General features: G+C 36.8%; 1 protein-coding gene across 2 annotated transcripts in view; it reads left to right on the plus strand.

The window, feature by feature from the left end:
- Positions 1 to 925: 925 nt before the first annotated feature.
- Positions 926 to 20,231, plus strand: part of iffo2a (intermediate filament family orphan 2a) — a 38,512-nt gene continuing 19,206 nt past the window's right edge. For both annotated transcript variants that reach the window (XM_005162200.6, XM_001919891.8), the window contains exon 1: positions 926 to 1,739. In XM_005162200.6, coding sequence (XP_005162257.1) covers positions 1,192 to 1,739 — 548 coding nt within the window. In that variant the 5' untranslated portion in view covers positions 926 to 1,191. The remainder of the gene's footprint in view (positions 1,740 to 20,231) is intronic.

The following is a 20,231-nucleotide window of genomic DNA, read 5'->3' on the forward strand; positions in this document are numbered from 1 at the left end:
AAAATTAATGAATGAATGTGCATTTACTATATTTCATATTTCACAATGTGTTAACCCTCTTAATTTTCCTTTTTTTAATGTCGTAATAAGATTAAGCCAAGGAGAAACCCTTTAGCAGAGTCACTTTGGTGAGAATTTCATACATTTATTTTCTTTCTGGCTTACCGCCAACTTATCCAGCAAATTTTAAACATTCATTGACCAATTGAATATACACACTACGACCAATTTAGTTTACCCTATTCACCTATAGCGCATGTCTTTGGACTTGTGGGAGAAACCGGAGCACACGAAGGAAACTCTTGCCAACACAGGGAGAACATGCAAACTCCACACAGAAATGCCAACTGACCCAGCCAAGGTTCGAACCAGCGACCTTCTTGCTGTGAGGCAACAGCGCTATTTGCTGGTGAGCATTTCAGTTTGTGAATATTTTGCCAACAAGATAATTACATTTCATATGCATTCTGTAAAAATTAGGAAATCAAATATCATAGCAAGTTTCAAAAACCAATGTTTTAATGATGCCATACTCTAGGAAGTGATGGGAAATTTTGGTGGGAAAAGGTGATCTCAAAAGCATCAGAAGTCAATAGCAATTAATTCTGAGTGTTAATAGATTACTAATAAAAATGGTTAAAAGCTAAGAAAAAACATCTTTATTAAGATACTTTATTCAGATATTTATACAGATATTTGCTGAAGCACAAATCGATTTTAGTTTACAAAAGTTTTATAACTAGACTATCAACAAACCTAATATTTAATATGTAAATAATGTTAAAGCCACTAAACCTACTGTTATGCTCACGCCTTTTATAAAATGTAAATTAAGGGGCGTCTCTTAAAGACACAGTAACCAATGCGACTGTTATGGAGGGCGGGGCAAACACGTCTCTCCTCCCGTTTTCCTCAGGCTGAGGCTAGAGAGTTCCTCAGGCTTAAACCTGAGTCTTCACGGCAAGTTAAGGCAAACAACCAGCTCACTGCATCACCAGAGGATGGTCGGGGTGCAGCGGTGAGTTCATAAAAAGTGGACCGGTCACTGCCTTTAAGGAGCGAGCATGGCCTGTTATTTGTGTGACATTAGATAAAGGGAGTGCACCTTGCGTCCTAGAGCATGGACGTGTGACGTATGCTGCTTCACAGCATCTGCAGTCTGGTGCGTAGAAACGCTGCTCACGGATAAAGATGGATTTACCTCGTCGTTTTCCAGACCCGGTTCTCAACCCGATGCTGTTCACTGAATCCCCAGTGCCTCTCGGTATAAATGAAGCGTGCGCGGTCGGGAGCGGGTCTGGTCCCACGGCAACCAGCGCGTTGAGGAACGATTTGGGCTCCAACATTCATGTGTTAAAAACACTGAATCTCCGCTTCCGCTGCTTCCTTTCCAAAGTCCACGAATTGGAGCGCAGGAATAAGTTATTAGAGATCCAGCTGCAGCACGCCCAGGAGCAAGCCCGGTACCGACAGCTGTTTTCCCGGGAGCAGGCGGTCCAAACGAACCTCGAACAGCCTTATTCAAACGCGCAGTGTCAGTCCAGACTCCCCGGTAAAATCTGGAGCTTCTCGCACACCGCCAGGTACGGAGGGCGGTTCGAGACTCGCCAGGGGCCCGGAGTGTCCTGGACTCACCCTGACGGTGTCGGGGTTCAGATTGACACCATCACACCTGAACTCAGGGCCTTGTACAATGTTTTGGCCAAAGTCAAGCGCGAGAGAGACGAGTACAGGAGAAAGTAAGTCCTCTTAAAGCTTATTCCAAGAGTTTGTCTTTAAAAGGTGAGGATGTTCTTCAAGGAATTGTACTAAATATGTTACTACAACAAAACTCTGGTAACTTGATAGTCACCAGAGTCATATGAAAGAAGTGAAACTAAGTGAAAGCTTGTCACGCGAAGTGGAGATAGCTTATTAATTTATTGTGGCTTATCATTAAAACAAGTACTGTGGTGACTGCTTTGCTTTGGTTACCATTAGACTTTTTACATAATTGGTTGTTAATGGTCAATATCAATCAATAGAGTAAATATTCCATGTTTAGACTTGCATAAAGGATTCTGCTTTTGGTTTTAGACATTGAACTGAAAAAACAGCCAACTTAAATGCAATTGTGAACATTTTGATACATATAATAACCAATATTATCATTGTTATTATCAAAGACATACCCACATGCTATTCAAGATGTAGGTGAACTTCTTTAGCAGAGTACAAAGTAATTTTACCTGAAACTGTGGTCATTAGTGATGAAATGCAAGTTAGTGGCTGTGAAATTAACCAAGAAATTTCAGAACATAATTAATACCATGGCTCTTGATGATATAGGGTGGTTTAATGAAGTGAAACAGTCCATTATTTACAATAGGCTACTTGTAGCTTTAATCCAAAATGATTTTTAGCTGAAATCTACACATTCCCAGCTAACAAGGAACATTCTCGGAACTGGACTTATTTGAAGTTATCTTTTCTATAATGACATGAAAATAATCACAGTAATAATACTTTTATAATACTGTAATACATTGTTCATGAAATGTTGTTTTGCCAATATGTTATTTGGGCGTTTGAAAAATGAAACTTTCATATCTTAATAGCAAAATTAGCGACACATTTTTAGAATATAACGTTTGGTGGATGGGTTGGTTATCAAACACTGTAAACAAAAATGTTCCCTCTCTAAAAAAAACAAGAACTTTGCCCCCTGTGTGTTCATAGTAAACAAGAGTGTGTGTTTCCTTTCTGTTCTGCACGACTGTCTCCAGGGTATGATATTTTCATAAAGTTAAATAACAGTAAGGCTCTCTCGGTAACCCCTGAATTCTCTGCAGTATCCTATTGCAAAGTGTCCAGTTTGGGTATGAAACACGAGAAAGCAGGGGTGACATTTTATCTGACGGAAACCATTAGCTGTTTCTCTCCTCCAAATGGGCATCATTGCAAAACTTCCCATTCAATGGGAGTCTTTTTTCCCTTCAGGGACCAGTAAATATTAGTCCTTGCAACACTTTTTTTACCCATTTCATGTTGGTCTGGTTCATACATGGGGATTTCCCTCTGGTTATGTTATCTTTGAGACGTTTTCATGCATGTTATTCCATTCAGTGGCTGATTCAGCCATTTTTCACTTATGGAGGGAAAAAACAAGCGCATGTTGGTTTAGAAAATATATATTTTTAATGCCAAATAATGCTTAGTTTACATGTCTACTTCTGGAAGAGTGATGAACAAAACATTTGTGCCAAATTCCTTTTTTATATCAGTGTTAAATCAGTATTTAATTTATATGTTTACATTTATATCAGTGATGTGGGGCTCTTTTACTGCTCAACACAAATGAGTTATTGTAACTTTAAGGCATTTCCGGTCATCTAGTATTCGTGAAAGTGCCTTTGTGTTTTCCCAGACTGTTCCTCTTGGCTGTGTGTTCATTGTTATCTTAGTTTGTGTCAGTGGCTCTGCTGAAATAGTAATTTAATAGTCTGGCTATAGAAGGTCTTAAAATTTGGTCCGTGGAGGGTTTTTAGGTCTGCCAGAACAGATGTAGACTGTCTGTGAGAAGTAGAGGATAAATGAGCCACCAATGATTCATTTCCAAGATTTGAATGAGCTGGAAAGCCCGTTTTATAAAGAATGTCTTTATCCTTTGATTATTTACTACTTACGGTGGCCTGCAATGATGTTAGGAATTGGGCTATTTTGACATCCATAGTTTTCTATTTTAAGAGTTAATATTAATGGTGTTGCCAAAAAAGCCCACTCAGTTCATTTAAATCAGTGTTTCTCATCCACATTCCTGGAGGACCACTAGCTCTGCACATTTTCCATGGCGGTTTCTCAATTTTTTAAGAAAGGACTTGCGTTCTTGTGAAGACCGTTTTTGCCAGGTTATCTCGGAAGAACGAACTCGGGAGACCACGAGAACACAGATCCTGTCTTCTGAGAAATGAGATGCTGCGTTCTTCCTGATGATCACATGACCTTTACTCATTTTTATCAGAAAATTAATTAAACATTATATTATTTATACAACCATTTATTGTTTTTTCCCTTTTTTAATATATATATATATAACATTCACAAAAAACTTACAAATATACTTTGCACAGTACAAATAAAACAAATTTCAGCAAGTGTTTTGCTTTTATTAAGATTTTTATAATAATGTTTACTTTTACCGTCCCATTCAGAAAAACTCCTGAGATGAATAAGTTATATCTCTGAACTTTAATAATAAACATGTATAAAATGCTGTGCTTCCTCCTACTTTATTCAGCTGCAGCCAAAGTTTGGCGGTTGATGATGATGATGTTACACGAAAACACGAGGATGCAAGAATGCTGAAGAATGCATATTGAGAAACAGCCCATATCTCTTTAACCAAACACATCTGATTCAGATCATCAGCTCATTAGTAGAGACTAAAAGACCTGTAATGGGACATGCAGTGTTGGTGGTCCTCCTGGAACATGGTTAAAAAAACACTGTTTTAAATCCTGAAGCTTAATCAAATCATTAATTAAGAGTTTTACAAAATATTTTTTTAGTAACTGAAATGAATGACTTTTTAAAATATAAATTTCACTTTATTCAGTTTAAAATTAGAACATGCAAGTCAGTTTTTTAGAAAGTGTGCTATACTGTTCAAGAGTAATCTATGCCTTTTACATATTCTTTCTGACATTAAATAGTAAAACATTTAAGATTTTTGGAGCATTTCTGGAGATGTTGTTCATGTGTTCATTTCTTCATTTAGTGAAATGTTAGACTTCAAAAACTATAAACAAAACCATGGCATACATTCAAACTTGCAGAACCTGCACATTTAAATATCTTTTTGTGGTTTAATGTTCACAGAAATGCATTCATATCACTGTGATATATAAACAAATTGCAATCTTATTAGGTGCAAAGCTCTACTTTTTGTTTGATTGATGAACCAAATTCATCCAAATTTTGTGTTAATACAGCTAATTCAAATTTACTCACTGGATTCTGCTATTCTTTATTTATTTATTTATTTATTTGCAGGAATCATAGTGCCCTTGATAAGCAGTGGTATTAGATATAAATTAATAGTCAAATGTTTGCTTGCCTTTTCTTAAGTGGCCAACACAAAACCACCTTTGCTCTGCTGACACTTCTTGTTTGTTTTGGTTGTCAGATAAAGTATCACAGTAGCACAGTAGCAGCCGGTGGGTTGGGATGGATGTTGGGGGTCTGTTGTATTAAATGCGATCCGAGACAGGTGGAAAGTGTGGCATCAGGCACAAATGCAAACACTGTCCCTTGGGGAATTATTTTAAGATATTTAAACATGAAGCTGCTTTGTAAATTAAGTATGCATTTGGCAGCAGGCTGGATTATTTGATTAGCTTTTATTTTTTGAAGTACAAAACAAATTGGAGCCAAATTAACATTTTTTTACATCATATCTGGTTATTTTTAGAGCAGGGTTCCCACAGGGCATGACATTTCTGGAATTGAATGTAAACATGCACTGTTTTAAACTGTTAAAATTCATTCTTGATCACGTTTGAAGATGATTAATGATCACAGAGAGCTGAACAGATCTTTTAATCCTAGTTGCTCTACATCCTGTCTTGTTGATATGATGATTATACACAATACTACATAGACATGTTAACATGCAGCTGTCAATCAAATCGGTGGGCGGGGAAACTACATGCCTTTGTCACATTGCAGTTGGCCTCAAAATGGGAGGGATTTGGATTAGGATTTTTCAATCACCTCAATATAACTGTTCTGTCCAAACAGCTTAGAAATGATGATTTTTATTATGGGTGCCCTTTAAATTAGAAATAAGGTTAGGTCATCGAAATATTAGTCAGAGAATCTGACATTTTGCATAGAGTGAGAACCCTATTTTGGGGTCATAATTCTATTTATAAAGTGAACAGTCTTGTGCAAAAAACAATTAAAGTTGAAAGGGAAAAAAACATTCAGCCCTATTATCTTTATGTCTGTTAAAACAGCACAAAACACAAATCATCCCTTCACTGACAGCTTAAATATTTTAGGGAGCTTAACATATCTAGAGAATGGAGTCATTCTGCCCCACCCCTTGGAACGTTGTGTGCATTCTTCGCCCATCCTCCCGGTTCGTTGGAATTCATTGTCTGATTAATCCTATTGTGGGAATTCCATGGCTTTGATAGAAATTCAGGTTTATTAAATTGCTCTGGACTGCCGTAAAAGATGAATGTGCTCCTTTTATGTTGGTAAAGAGCCAACCAGAATCATCTAAGAACACAGAGTCACTTTCGGTTTTGCATATTACTTGAAGTGATGTCACGTTTGTAAACTCATTGATGTTTTTAAATTGATTGCTGCTTTTTGTGTGATTGAGAACTGGTTTTAAATCATTTTTATACATCCATATATCATATGAAGGTTATTCTGGCAGTCAGTGGATCATTTCTAAGCTCTTGCTTTATGATTCAACACATGCCAGATTTCCGTGAAATACTCTGGCTCAAGCTATAAACCATAGCACAAAAGCCATGCCTTCTGTAGAGGAACGCACACTTTCAGGAGGTGTTTTACGGCCCTAGCAGGCACTCTCCGCTGACCCGTGTGAATCGGGCTGAGACTTCTGTCCTGTTCTGGTCAAGGATTTTGACGGTAGCTGTGTGAGAGGTGAAGTGTTTGTGTGGCAGATCAATGGTGTGTGAACAGGAGGTAGCAGCAGAGTGAGGTCATCTCTCTGGGGAATGATTCAGTACTGCCGCCTCATCGGGCAGGAAATCACAAAATCACCCCCACTCATGCTGATAGCCCAACATCATGGGAAGTTTGGGAACTCACTCAAAAAATTAAGTCTGCTTCTTGTTCAGACTATTTATTTAATATGACTAGAAGCAGCACAATTCAGCACTCGCCTCCTCACCCTTGTGTATTACTCCGTCCACATACAACAACAAGCTGAGGACAAATATTGACAACTATTGCTGCTGTTGGACAACATAAGGTACTTTTAAGGCTCTTTTAGTGGAGAATGTAGTTGCTCAGATTGCAACTATGCAGTTTATTATGAAGATAGTGCCTATTTTAAAATATTTATAATTTCTGAGAGAGAGTGCGTCAGTGGCCATTTGCCTGTCTTTGAGCAAAGACGGTTGACGATGTTAATCCACAATATGACAAATAAGATCGCATAGTAAGCCCTAGGAGAAAACAGGGTAATTTCAAACTACAGCTAATCAAATCAATATTAAACGGGTAAATGACTTGATCTTGACTTGAAGTCGATCTCTCTCTTTTGTATGTTGTAGTGCTGTATTTATATCATAGTAATATTGTGGTCTCCCGATTGCAACAGAGCAATACTGGGAGATATCTCTGTCATTTCTGTCATGCCATTATAATCTTAAAATGTCAGCAAAATCAGCTGTTTTGTCATCACTTTAGACATTACGCTAAAGAATCATTCAAACACTAGCTCTAAAGTGACGTTTGGTGAATTAGTAACGGCCTCTGCTGTTTTGATGTCAGCTGTGGATGCGGTTGAATGTTGGAAGAAAGTTGTTCTTCTTACAAAAGGGTTTTAAATCACTCAGTGTTTGATTTTCTTTTTTATACAAGATTATGCCGTCAAACTGTTGTATAAACACAATATCACACTCGTAGCAGTGCGATGTGGCTGTATATTTTCACTGGTGGGACACTAACGCCCTGTTTACATTAATACGTTTTAGTTTTAAAACGCATAAGTTTTGCTACGGTTACGCCTTCCGTCCACACTGACCCGGAGTTTTCAAATGCCGAAAACTGAGCTTTTTTAAAATTCCGAAGAGGCCGTTTTCATTGTAAATTGCTGCTGATCCGTCTCAGTGTGGATGGGGGAAAACAGAAACATCTGAAAATGGAGGCGTGATTGCAGACATTCGTCTATCTGATTAGGGCTTTTTCCTCAATATTAAGAGCACAAAGTTCAGTGCTGCATCCTCTCCTTGTAAGTTCAGGCTTCGTAAGTTTGATATGGAAAACAAACTCCAGAGGAAACGTTGGGTAAATCATCATATGGACGCGGATTGTATATAGTTTAATTAGTGTATTTAATTTAGCTTTGATAGTGTTTACAGTAAACAGTTGAAGTCTGAAGTATTAGCCCCCCTTTGATTTTTTTTTTTTTTTTTTAAATATTTCCCAAATTATGTTTAACAGAGCAAGGTAAAAAAAAAACAGTCTTTTTTTGTTTTATTTTGGCTAGAAGAAAAGCAGTTTTTAATTAAAAAAAAATTTAAGGTTAAAATTAATAGCCCCTTTAAGCTATATTTTATTTCGATAGTCTACAGAGCAAACCACCATTATACAATAACTTGCCTAATTACCATAACTTCCCTACTTAACCTAATTAACCTAGTTAAGCCGTTAAATGTCTCTTTAGGCTGAATACTAGTGTCTTGAAAAATATCAATAATTCTAACTTCAACTGTATATAAGAAACAAAGTACAATGCAACATACAAACACCTTGCAACTGCAAGTTAAGCAATAAACTAGGTTTGTATGTTTTTTTTAAGTGATGTCAGGCTTGAAATTAATGATATATTGTTTTATTATTATTATTTTTATTAACTAATATTCATTAATTTTCTTGTCGGCTTACTCCCTTTATTAATCCAGGGTCTGGGTCACCACAGCAGAATGAACCGCCAACTTATCCAGCACACATTTTTAAACAGCGGATGCCCTTCCAGCCGCTACCCATCTCTGGGAAACATCCACATACACTCACACACGCACTCATACACTACGGACAATTTAGCCTACACAATTCACCTGTACCACATGACTTTGGACAGTGGGGTAAACCGGAGCACCAGGAGGAAACCCACACGAATGCAGAGAGAACATGCAAACTCCACACAGAAACCAGCTGAGCCGAGGCTCGAACCAGCAACTTTCTTGCTGTGAGGCAACAGCACTACCTACTGCGCCACAGCATCGCCCATTAACTAATATAAATATATTTAAATTACAAACAAATACGTAAATACCTATTTATTTATTTATTTACTTACTTTCTTACTTATATAATAACTATTTTATTTATTCATTTTTTTATGACAGAAGTTCTGTGAAAGGCTTGACTTAGTTGTCAGTTTTAGGCTTTTGATTGTTAGATTTCTGTTCCTGTACCCAATGACTGCATTTGTTGCTGAAATGATGATTTATTCAGTCTGTACCATAGCAATGAGAATCAATGGGCCAATGATGCTAACAAGTTTTTCAGGCCTGCCAGTTTACTTGAAAGATGTTATTCTGCATTTTCCTCTGAGCTAGCAAGTTATTTTATCATGATGCACATGATTTACTTTCAAAAGATCTTGTTTCCACCAGATAAATAGATTCAATTGGACCAATGCTGTCAATTATGCGGTAAATAGAAGCATTTCTTAGTGACGGTCTGTTTATTGTGTGGCTTTGTAAATGTCTATCTAGTGTACAGACAAATGGAGCACTAAACTCAGCCAGCCAAGACACTATGCATTCAGAAACTGAACCTCAAAAGACCCAGTGACGCAAATGCTTAATAAAAGCATGACTGTCCCATCCTGCTGTTTTAGATATTGTCTGTCCCCCTGTGAAATAGTACTCTTTAACATACAGTTCAGACGAGTGCTGAAGAGGATGTTAAATGTAATATTTTTAAATAGATAATTAGTTGTTAATTAAATTAAAATGCTTTATAAATATTTTTTCCACTAAATGCAATTAGCTGTGTTAAATGCAATTAAGTGCATCTTTATTAGAGATAGGACAGTTGTTGAAAAAAAAAACTTTTCACAGATCAGTACCTGTATGTATTGTTCATTTCACATTTTGTTTTGTTTTGTTTTGTTTTTATCTGTATTAAACTGTGATGAGGCAAAAAACATTTTGCTTACTTAACCATTTTTCCTGTATATTATTATTATTTCTTTATTTATTTATAAATTTTTTTCAAAATCTGAAATCAGTATGCAATTTGCTAGTAAATAAATTCAAAATAGCCATGAAAAAGCGTGTTCGGTGCATCACTAATTATAATGTACTTGAAAGTGCACTGTGCACTATTTAAACATACTTTTATATGTACTAGTGCAGGGTGACACTGTGGCTCAGTGTTTAGCACTGTCGCCTCACAGCAAGAAGGTCGCTGGTTCAAGTCCAGGCTGGATCAGTTGTAATTTCTGTGTGGAGTTTGCATGTTGTCCATTTGTTCGTGTAGGTTTCCTTTGCATACTGCGATTTCCCCCACAGTCCAAAAGACATGATTCCAGCCCAGTTTTATAGGTCCCCCAAGCATAATGTCAAGATGGACTCGATAAGTGAATGTCTTGACTCGCTTAATGGAAAGAAAGCAGTACAGATGATGTGTACTGCAAAGCTGTTGTAAGGCAAGCATTCGCGGTTTGTTACAATCTGTTTACGTAACTATAGCAACTGCGGCACCCGTCGCCGTATGTTGCCAGAAACTACAGTGAAACGCTTGGAAAAAGGCATTTAGGTAAGAGTGACAGATAAGAAGTTTGTTGCAACCATCTTAATGTAATCCCTTACCTAGAGACCTCAGGGACACCCTTACGCTAAATTACTGAAGGACTTGGATGCAAGCGGGCACAGGTGGCGGCTGTAAATGACGTCACCTGCAGAGGAAGCGTGGTTACAAGAACAACTCTGCAGCCAGACTCTATTGGAGACATGCACAATAGGTGAATCAAAGAAACTAAATAGGCTGTAGTGTATAAATCAGTGTATATGGATGTTTCCCAGTACTGGGTTGCAGCTGGAAGGGCATCCGCTGTGTAAAACATATGCTGGATAAGTTGGCGGATCATTCTGCTGTGGTGACCCCTGATGAACAAAAGGACTAAGCCAAAGGAAAATGAATGAATGAAGGAATGTACTAGTGCAGTGTTTCTCAACCACGTTCCTGGAGAACCACCAGCTCTGCACATTTTCAGTGTCTTCTTAATCAAACACACCTGATTCGAATCATCGGCTCATTAGAGACTGAAAGGCCTGTAATGGGTGTGACAGATATTCAAAACAGTGTTGGTGGTCCTCCAGGAATGTGGTTGAGAAACACTGTACTCGTGTAAATGTACTTGCATGTTTTTTTGTTCTTTAAACAATGGTTGTCTTTCCTCTGATTCACACTTTCTCTTGTGAGTCTTTTGTGCTCCAGAAGGGAGGATTTGTGTGTGTGTGTGTGTGTGTGTGTGTGTGTGTGAGTGAGTGAGTGAGTGAGTGCGTGCGTGCGTGCGTGCGTGCGTGCGTGCGTGTGTGTGTGTGTGTGTGTGTGTGTGTGTGTGTGTGTGTGTGTGTGTGTGTGTGTTCATGGGTGTGTGAGCTGCTCTGAGTATTGATCTGAAATGCAGCTTGGTCTTCCTCTGACGTCTGGGTGGGACACAGATGTGCACTATTGAAGACCCGGGGGACTGTCTGAGACAGGTCAATATGTAGGTCAACTTTGCACAGAATGCCAGTATTTTTATTTAGTGCCTTTTGTTTTAATAATGTGTTTATAACTTAATAAAAAGGCAAGTGCATGTGGAGATTATTAGATGCATAGTTTAAATGAGTAAAAAGGCTAATGTAAGCTATAATGGTATGGACCCTTTTCATATTTCTGGGTTTCTCAGCCGTGAAAGTCGTCGTAGTTGGGTAAACCTAGAAAGCAGTAAATAAGTGAGTACAACATTTTTTTTCACAAGAAAATTATGGTGTTATCAAGACTTTCAGAAAAAAAAATGTGTGAGACTGATAATGGCAGCCAGAAGAGAGAACTACGTCTGTCCTGTCCATAGACTCTGCATTTCATATACCTCGCACAAGTGGTAATTTGTTTTTTGTAACTTTATACAAAGATAATATAATACATATGTAATTACATATACAGTTGAAATCAGAGTTATTAAACCCTCTTCATTTTTTTTTTCTTTTTTAAATATTTCCCAAATGATTAACATAGCAAGAACATTTTCACAGTATGTCTGATAATATTTTTTCTTCTGGAGAAAGTTTTATTTGTTTTATTTCGGCTAGAAAAAAAAGCAGTTTTTAATATTTTAAAAACAATTTTAATGTCGAAATTATTAGTGCCTTTAAGCTATATATTTTTGATAGTCTACAGAACAAACCATCGTTATACAATAACTTGCCTAATTACCCTAACCTGCCTAGTTAACCTAATTAACCTAGTTAAGCCTGTCCCTTTAAGCTGTACAGAAGTGTCTTGAAAAATATCTAGTAAGATATTATTTACTGTCATCATGGCAAAGATAAAATAAATCAGTCATTAGAAATGAGTTATTAAAACTATTATGCTTAGAAATGTGTTGAATAAATGTTCTCTGTGTTAAACAGAAATTGGGGGGAAAAAAATATACAGGAGGGCTAAAAATTCAGGGGGGTTTAATAATTCTAACTTCAACTGTAAATGTACATACACTTTTTAAAAGATCAAAATAATTTAAAAAAATTAATGATATGAGATACAGATGACTGTTAAACGTGTCATAACAGTGTTGTGAAAAAGGTCCACATTGTTGGTTAGCTTTCTGGAGGAAATTGTATTGTGTTATGTTCGGCACTGTGTATATGAAATAGCCTTTTTATTCCTTTAATGTAATGGTTCATTTTCTTATGCTATAATATATTTAGTATATGGGCATCCCTAAAATGTGCCACTTAAACCCTTAAATTGCATCAAGTCATGGCTAGGACTATGTCAGAGTCGTACTTAAATATAGAACAATGTATTCACATATAGTATGGCATGTTTAATTTGGCCACATTGTTGTTTGGCCTCACAGCACTGTATGTCTGCTGTGCAACCCCCTTCAGAGTTTGTTAAGATCAGGTGGTGGTCACTGATATTGGCTGGGGGAAGATCCTGAAAGCAGAACGTCAGCACATCTTGACAGCTGAGAGTTCACAAAAAATGCCCAAGCTGGCTTTTTAAGATCTAGGAAGTTACTCTGTGCATATTATATGTGCAATCCAGAACCAAATGTAGCGGCAGTATGTATGTGGCCTAATTAAATGAAAATATATGACTGTCTTTTAGTTGTTAGAAATGTTAATTATCAAATAAAAAATCGCTCATTGCCAGAGGGATTAATAGACCTGAAGAACATGGACAAGAGCTAATTTTGACACAGGAAACTGACTAAATTGAATTGTAGTGGGTTTATTAAGCCACCAGTACTTAATACATACTGCATTTGTGCATGTATTGTGTCCAGACTTCATGAATCAGTATTCTGCAGCAGTCTTGCATGTACAAGGAGGATTTAATTCACTATATATCTTGTAAGGGGAGTCCAAGGACCTAAAACAGATCTGGCAAGAGGCCTTCATTTTGTTTTAAAATGAAAAACTGATATGCAGGCTTCAGATTTATAACTCAGCACAATGTAACCTGCTTATATAGGTAAATGAAAATCAGAGAGGCCAGAAGTATTTTATGTCTCTTCTCTTTATGATGTTGTGCAATAAGACTATTACTGTTTGTTTTTTATTTCTAACATCCCCCAACCTCAGTTTGATTTTTTTTTGTGAGTCATTTTATGGATTTATTGAGTAGTAGCCAATCCATGGTGTTAAACTGACTGATAAAGTACTTTTAACAGTCACTTCAACGCCGCGTCTTATCATGAATCAAAGCAGAGTTCAGAGTAGGGTTGTAACAATATACCGGTATGACGGTTTACCACGATTTGAACGTGCACGATTATCATACCATGAACAATTGCATATCAACGGTTTTAACCCTTGAAGACCGAGACAGCCGCCCGCGGCTAAAAATAAGTATTGCTCTTAAATGTTTAATAACTTTTGATCCGCTGATCCGATTCATACAATTCAAAGATTGGCATAAAAAAGAGAATCTCAGCTTTCCAGTGCTGTATCACATAACATTCGCGGACTTTCAGAGGCTCCGGAATCAGTGCGGTTACGTCATCAACATTTGACAACGCTGATTTGACAAAGAAACGCTCGTCACTGTGTCTCCGGACAAATCAGACATGATACATTGATGCATTGTCCCTCCTCCATGCCCAGATTGGTTCAAACTCGCTATATCACAACCAATAAGCATAGGTTTCGCTTTTGTTTGTGGACCAAGCTTTTTGAACAACACGGAATGAGAGAAAGGTATACATTTATGCGCGGCTAAATAAAACGTAAAAAAAAAAATGAAATAATTCTCATACTAAGTACTTTTGCATGCACAGCAGCACAGAAACATGACAAAACAGTGACACAGCAAAGACGAACTGCTGCTCTTGCTGTTTTCAAAAGACGCAGATGAAGATGCAGCTGTTTGTCTGCATTGCAGACAACCATATCCAAATCCATATCGATAGACAACCATATCCATGCTGGCACATAAAACCTAAGGATGTTCCATATTGAATCTAGTTTCGTTATGTAACTATTCATAGTATAGTAAATATTTATATCTATTTTTTACTGAGGATTTGCACCATGTTTATTTGGACTTTATTTGGACTTTGACACATTATTTATTATTTTCTTATTTTTATTTGTTCATTGTAAGTAGTGTTGTTTATAGTAACTAAAAATATATTATTTGGAAAAAGTCAAATTTGCTTCACTGTTCTATTATTTTGTAACATTTGTAACATACCGTATACCGCGAAACCGTCAAACCGTGGTATTGTTTTAGACGATTATCATACCGTGAAAAATTCATACCGTTACAACCCTAGTTCAGAGATCATCTTCTCTGAGAGTAAGTGTAAGAAATCTTGATCACCAGCACTTGAATGATCATGCCATGCATCTTTAGAAAGCAATCAGAAGTAGCATTAAATGACCTTTTTTGTGTATGAACTGAATATGCCACATTCCTCGACATCAGTGGTCAAAAAATACAAAAATAGAAAGCAAGAGTTACCATTTGCATGCCTAACATACCACTGAACTCATGATTACAGGAATCAGCAGTCTGCAGAAGGCCACTTTCTACACATTTGGTAAATGGTTGGGAGCTTGTTAAATCACTAAAACTATGCTGGAAAGAAAGTTTACTGCACCTTTATGATGAAGTGTAGCATCATATGTAGCATCAGCATGATTACCAAAAAAGAAATAATTTTCTTCAGCAATCGAACAGTGGTTTCTCATTATTTTTTTTTCAATCATTTTCATTAACTCATATTAATTATAATACCTAGACTCTAAGTCTACTTTTAAAATGAATTTGTGGAAGTGCAGGACTCTAAAACAAACTAATGAAAGGGAAAAGGTGACTCCAAATCATGGAACATGCCCAAGCTATTCTCCCTACAAAACCATTTAAATAAGAAAATCTTATAAGAGTAATAATAAAATTCTAAAATTCTGTAAGAAAAAACATCATTAAACATCTGACTACAATTTTTCGTCATGTCAGGTTCCTATTAATACGAAAAGCAATGTAGAAATGGCATGCTTGTTGTGTGGGTCATCTGTCCCACTTTAGTGAGTTTAGATTTTAAAAAAAAAAAAGGTCATTTACATATCTTACATACCAGACAACATCACAGCTTCTGTAGATTACTCTGCCTTTTGCCACCATCGTTGTCAGAAAAATATGTTAAGGGGTGAAGAGTGGGTCATAGGTCATGAGGTTATCTTCCTCTAGAGTATTTACCTTCCCCATCTTCTGAAAATGGCACGATTTCAGCCTATGTTGTTTAGCTCTTACATGCATTTACTGTTTAGAAAAGTTGGGTTTAGGAAGATTTTTTTAAGAAGTTTCTTGTGCTTCATTACTCCATTCTTGCTCAGTTGGTGTTTTAGAAATATTTCATATTACTGCAGGGCTGTTGAATGTTTAATTCTGATTGGTTGATCCAGGTATATTTACAGTTTTGCTGTTAGTAGAGCTTCTGCCAGATATTATCTTGCTGTCTCAGATCATTTAAATGAACTATTTTATTTATTTTATGGGGATGTCACGGTGGCTCAGTGATTAGCACTGTCGGCTCACAGCAAGTAGGTCGCTGGTTCGAGTCCCGGCTGGGCCAGTTGGCATTTCTATGTGGAGTTTGCATGTTCTTCCCTTGTTTATGTGGGTTTCCTCTGGGTGCTCCGGTTTCCCCCCACAGTTCTAAGACATGCGCTATACGTGAATTTTGGTAAACTAATGTTGGCAGTAGTGTGTGAATGAGTTTTTCCAGTACTAAGGCGAAGGAAAATGTTTGAATAACAGAATATATTTGATATTTTATGTTAATTATCATTGGCTCAAGCATCTATTACTAGCTCTATAAGGATATTTTGGAATTAACAATGGAGGCTTGGGATAAAGATACAATAGAAACCAGTCCTACACATACAGTAGGAGCTTTTAAGGGGGAAAACATAAAGAAATGTCTTCTATAAAATAAATGGAAAAAGATAAATGTCTTCAATATTCTAATAAAATAATTTGAGGTGGTAACCGTAACTCCATAGTGGAATAATTGATTAAAGTCAGTTGAATTATATGAATAATTGCATTATTCCTAATACTACAGCTCATTAAATTATTCGTTACTTGTCAATTTTGGAAAATGCAGCTGCTTAATATTTCTGTGAAAACCATAATAAAAATGTTTTTTTTTCTTTTTTTTTCAGAATCAAAATGTTTTATTTAATATAGGAATGTTTTGTAGAATTACTTTTCCGTCACTTTTTATCAAATGAATGCATCTTTCCCAAATAAAAGTAATAATTTGAATAATAAAAACTATATAAAAATCCAATCCCATCTGATCTTTTCTGAAGATCTCCCTCTGAGCTCCTGTTTGGAGAGTAAATACTATAGATCTCCTCAGGCATTTCAGAAGTGCTGGATAAATGAGACAGTGGGTGTGTCTCTATAGAGATATAATGCTTTGAAGCTCTTTACAGGTGCAGTGATGAACCCCTCACGTTATCTCTCTGCCCTATTCATCTGTCCAGTTTTGAAGTGGTTTAAGATAACTTGCATAGAACTTTTTACTTGTAACAGATTTTCCTCAATATCCTTCATTTTCTTTATTTGTAACAGCTCTTTGAAACTCTGGTAGTTGAACTCTCCCATAAACTTAACAATATGTCTTTAATTTGATCTCAGACAATAGGTTTTGTCAAGGCAATGTGTACAGTGATGGCAAATGAAGAACAAAGAAATCAGCTTTTTTTATTTTGCGGTGTACCTTATCTTTCTTTTTCTAAATAGTACTTTGAAAGTTGTTTATTTTTGGCCAGGTGAGCATTCAAAAGCTTTCGGTATGCAGTATTCATCAACATTTCCTCGAGCTATTGTTCAGTCTGCCTTATTCTGGAGCGAGTTTCCGTTCGTATTGTGCCGACAGTCTTTTGAATGAGATGAAAGCTCCGGTGAGCGGTCTGTGCTGCAGCAGTGAAAATGAGAGGAGTCTGATTCTCATGACCTTGGGCTGTTGTCTAGTCAGCTCCACTGGATCCCAGTGACATTCACAGAGATCCACATTATCTATACATTGTTCAATCTGTCCAATTCATGACATCTCCCTACACACATGTATTCACAACCCAGGTGCTTTCTGATTACGCACCCTTATAGACATTTCTGGAGAGAGCAAAATACGTCCCAGGAGCTATGTTTTTTTGTTGTTTTTGTTTTAGCAAATCCACCAGAGGCAGCTGTGTACGTCAGATCTCAGTTTTTTCTTGCGAGTGCCATTCATGCCTGCTTTTCTCACATAAATCCACCAAAGGCCGCTGTTGACTGACTGATTTACTGACTGACCAACCGACAGATTTCCCCCACCCCCCTTCCATAAACCCAACTATTAATGTTTTAAACAGCACCGATTGACCCACCCACCCTCTTCCCTAAACCCAACCATAGTGTTTTCAAAAGCAATCCCCTGATTCTATCACGTTTTCAGATTTTTACCACATTCTCACCCTGTTATTTACATGTTTATTTTATTTTTGGGCTTTGTTTATGTATTGCCTGCTTTCTGAAGCCGTTCTCCATTCAAATCTTGTTGTCGCATTAAATTCTGCTCTGCATCTCAAGTCTGCAGACGTACATGTCGAGCTACCGGACAAACTGGCAACATTGGGTAAGCTGTTCAAATGGAGGTAAGCGGTCAGCTGGTAAGTGAGAAAACCGCCCTCCTAGCATTCATTTTAAAGATGAAATGAAGCCATACGTAGCCCTGGCTACATAATTTGTGTTCTTTAGAAATGTATATAGGGCTACATTTTCAGAATGAGCTTATGTTGTGTATTTGTCTGCTTTAATTATTATCAAAGACCTTAGTTATACAAATGGAAGCAAGTAAAAAAGAACTAAGTAGTAAGTAAAAGCCTATTACCAGTTGGTAAGATTACTGCAGCAATGCATGGCCAACATTTGCATGTTGGTATAATTGAACATTAGCATCGCTCATAAATTTAAATTGTCATCATTCACTCACTCTTAATGATTATCTGCAGCATTTATAAATTGTTTTACTCTCAAAAGCTTGTTATGTAACTGGATATGTGGAGTTGGGAGCAAACTTTGAGGTTGGTTAGACTAGTGGTGTCAGCTATGGTGTTTATTCATAAATGTTTTAGCAAAACTGTATTTTCATACTGTATCTGCATTTATTACAATACAGTAAAAAACAATGGTATGATATAATATAATATTATTACAATTTAAAAAACATTTATTTTAAAATGTAATAAATATATGTGGTAGCAAATTTCAATTTTCAACAACTTCAATGCTTAATGTAGTCAGCAAATATACAGGTGTGCATTTAATGTAATATAGTAGAGGTTATTGGGCTGTGCTTAAACGGCCACCTTTTTTTACTTTTGTTTTCTGTCATTGTGGCTGAATTTTGTTGGAGATCATTATGGTGCAAGTAGTGACTCGCAGAACTCATAAGCTAATTCTGTTGCACAAGATACATCACCAAACAAACCAAAGAAAAGTCTGCAATGCAAAAACTATAGCAAATGCTTTTCCATGGATCACTAGTTTACCACTAAATAATGTTGTGAAAATCAGTTTTATACAAACCCCAATTAAAGTTTGATTACGCTTTTATAACTTTGTTATATTGGTGGTTAATGCAACCTTTAAATTTATAAGGTGGGCCTGTTAAATGTCCAAATCTCGTTCCTGCTTCTTTTAGCTCAAGCTACTGTCAAATGTGCATTTCTAATTAATTCTACTGGCACTGGTGCCAGTTCTCTGAAATGTTAGTCTGTAGCCCTGCATCATCAGGATATTTTAAGGTCAGACTGCAGTTAAAATGTGCTGTACTATTTGTTTATGCACATTATTTGCCATTGCACCTTCACTTCTGCACCCTGAGAACTTCTGCTCCTCCTGTGTTCACTCCACATGCTTTTCATGCCTGGCCAACAGGTCAGCTCAACATAACCAGCACAGCTCTTTGTACTGAACAGATGATCCTCTCTGGAACTTGTGTTGTTGAGTCAGCACTTGCCCCCTCTTGGCAGGTGTCTTGTCTGGATCCAGTCAGACCATCAGGCGATGTAAGTTCAGAGACAAATGGAGTTTATAATCCCCTTGAGCATGTGAGAAGTAAAAAGGATAAGGAGCTTATATAACAAGAGAAGCTGTCATGCCCTAATCCAGCCCATGAGAAACCTCACTGCTTAACTTAAACACAATCAGACAAGGGGAATCCCAAAACATGTTAACAGCTTCTACAGTAGGTTCTACAGGTGGTAATTTAACGTATCGATGCACAAGTTATTAGATCTCATTACTTTAAGGCTGAGAGGAAAAGAAAAGATACAAATGTGTTCATCTCATTTTTACTGTATCATTACCAATGTGTGATTAACATAAGGAAACTAAAATCAAGACCTTCCCTGACTTCCTTGTCTATTTTTGAAAAATTGTGAACAGGGGTCCATTCTTCGTAGATGGATTACTCAATTAGCTGGATTTGGTTATTGATGATTTGACACGATCCAGGATAATTTTATTCTTTAAAACTCATCAGAGAGTTATTGTCATAGCAACAGTAGCTCAAACCTGCTCAGGAGCAGGCTTATTTTATATAAGCGGTATTATATTGGGTCATTTCAAGCAAATCCAATACTGAAAGTTTACCGAATGCTGATATTTTCTTACAGTAGAAGTTACACTTGGGAAAATAGTAAAATAATAATAAGAAGAAGAAATATATATAGTTACAGATCAAGTTTAAAGTAAAAAAA

This window comes from Danio rerio, chromosome 23, assembly GCF_049306965.1.
Source record: "Danio rerio strain Tuebingen ecotype United States chromosome 23, GRCz12tu, whole genome shotgun sequence".
Classification (NCBI taxonomy): Eukaryota; Metazoa; Chordata; class Actinopteri; order Cypriniformes; family Danionidae; genus Danio; species Danio rerio.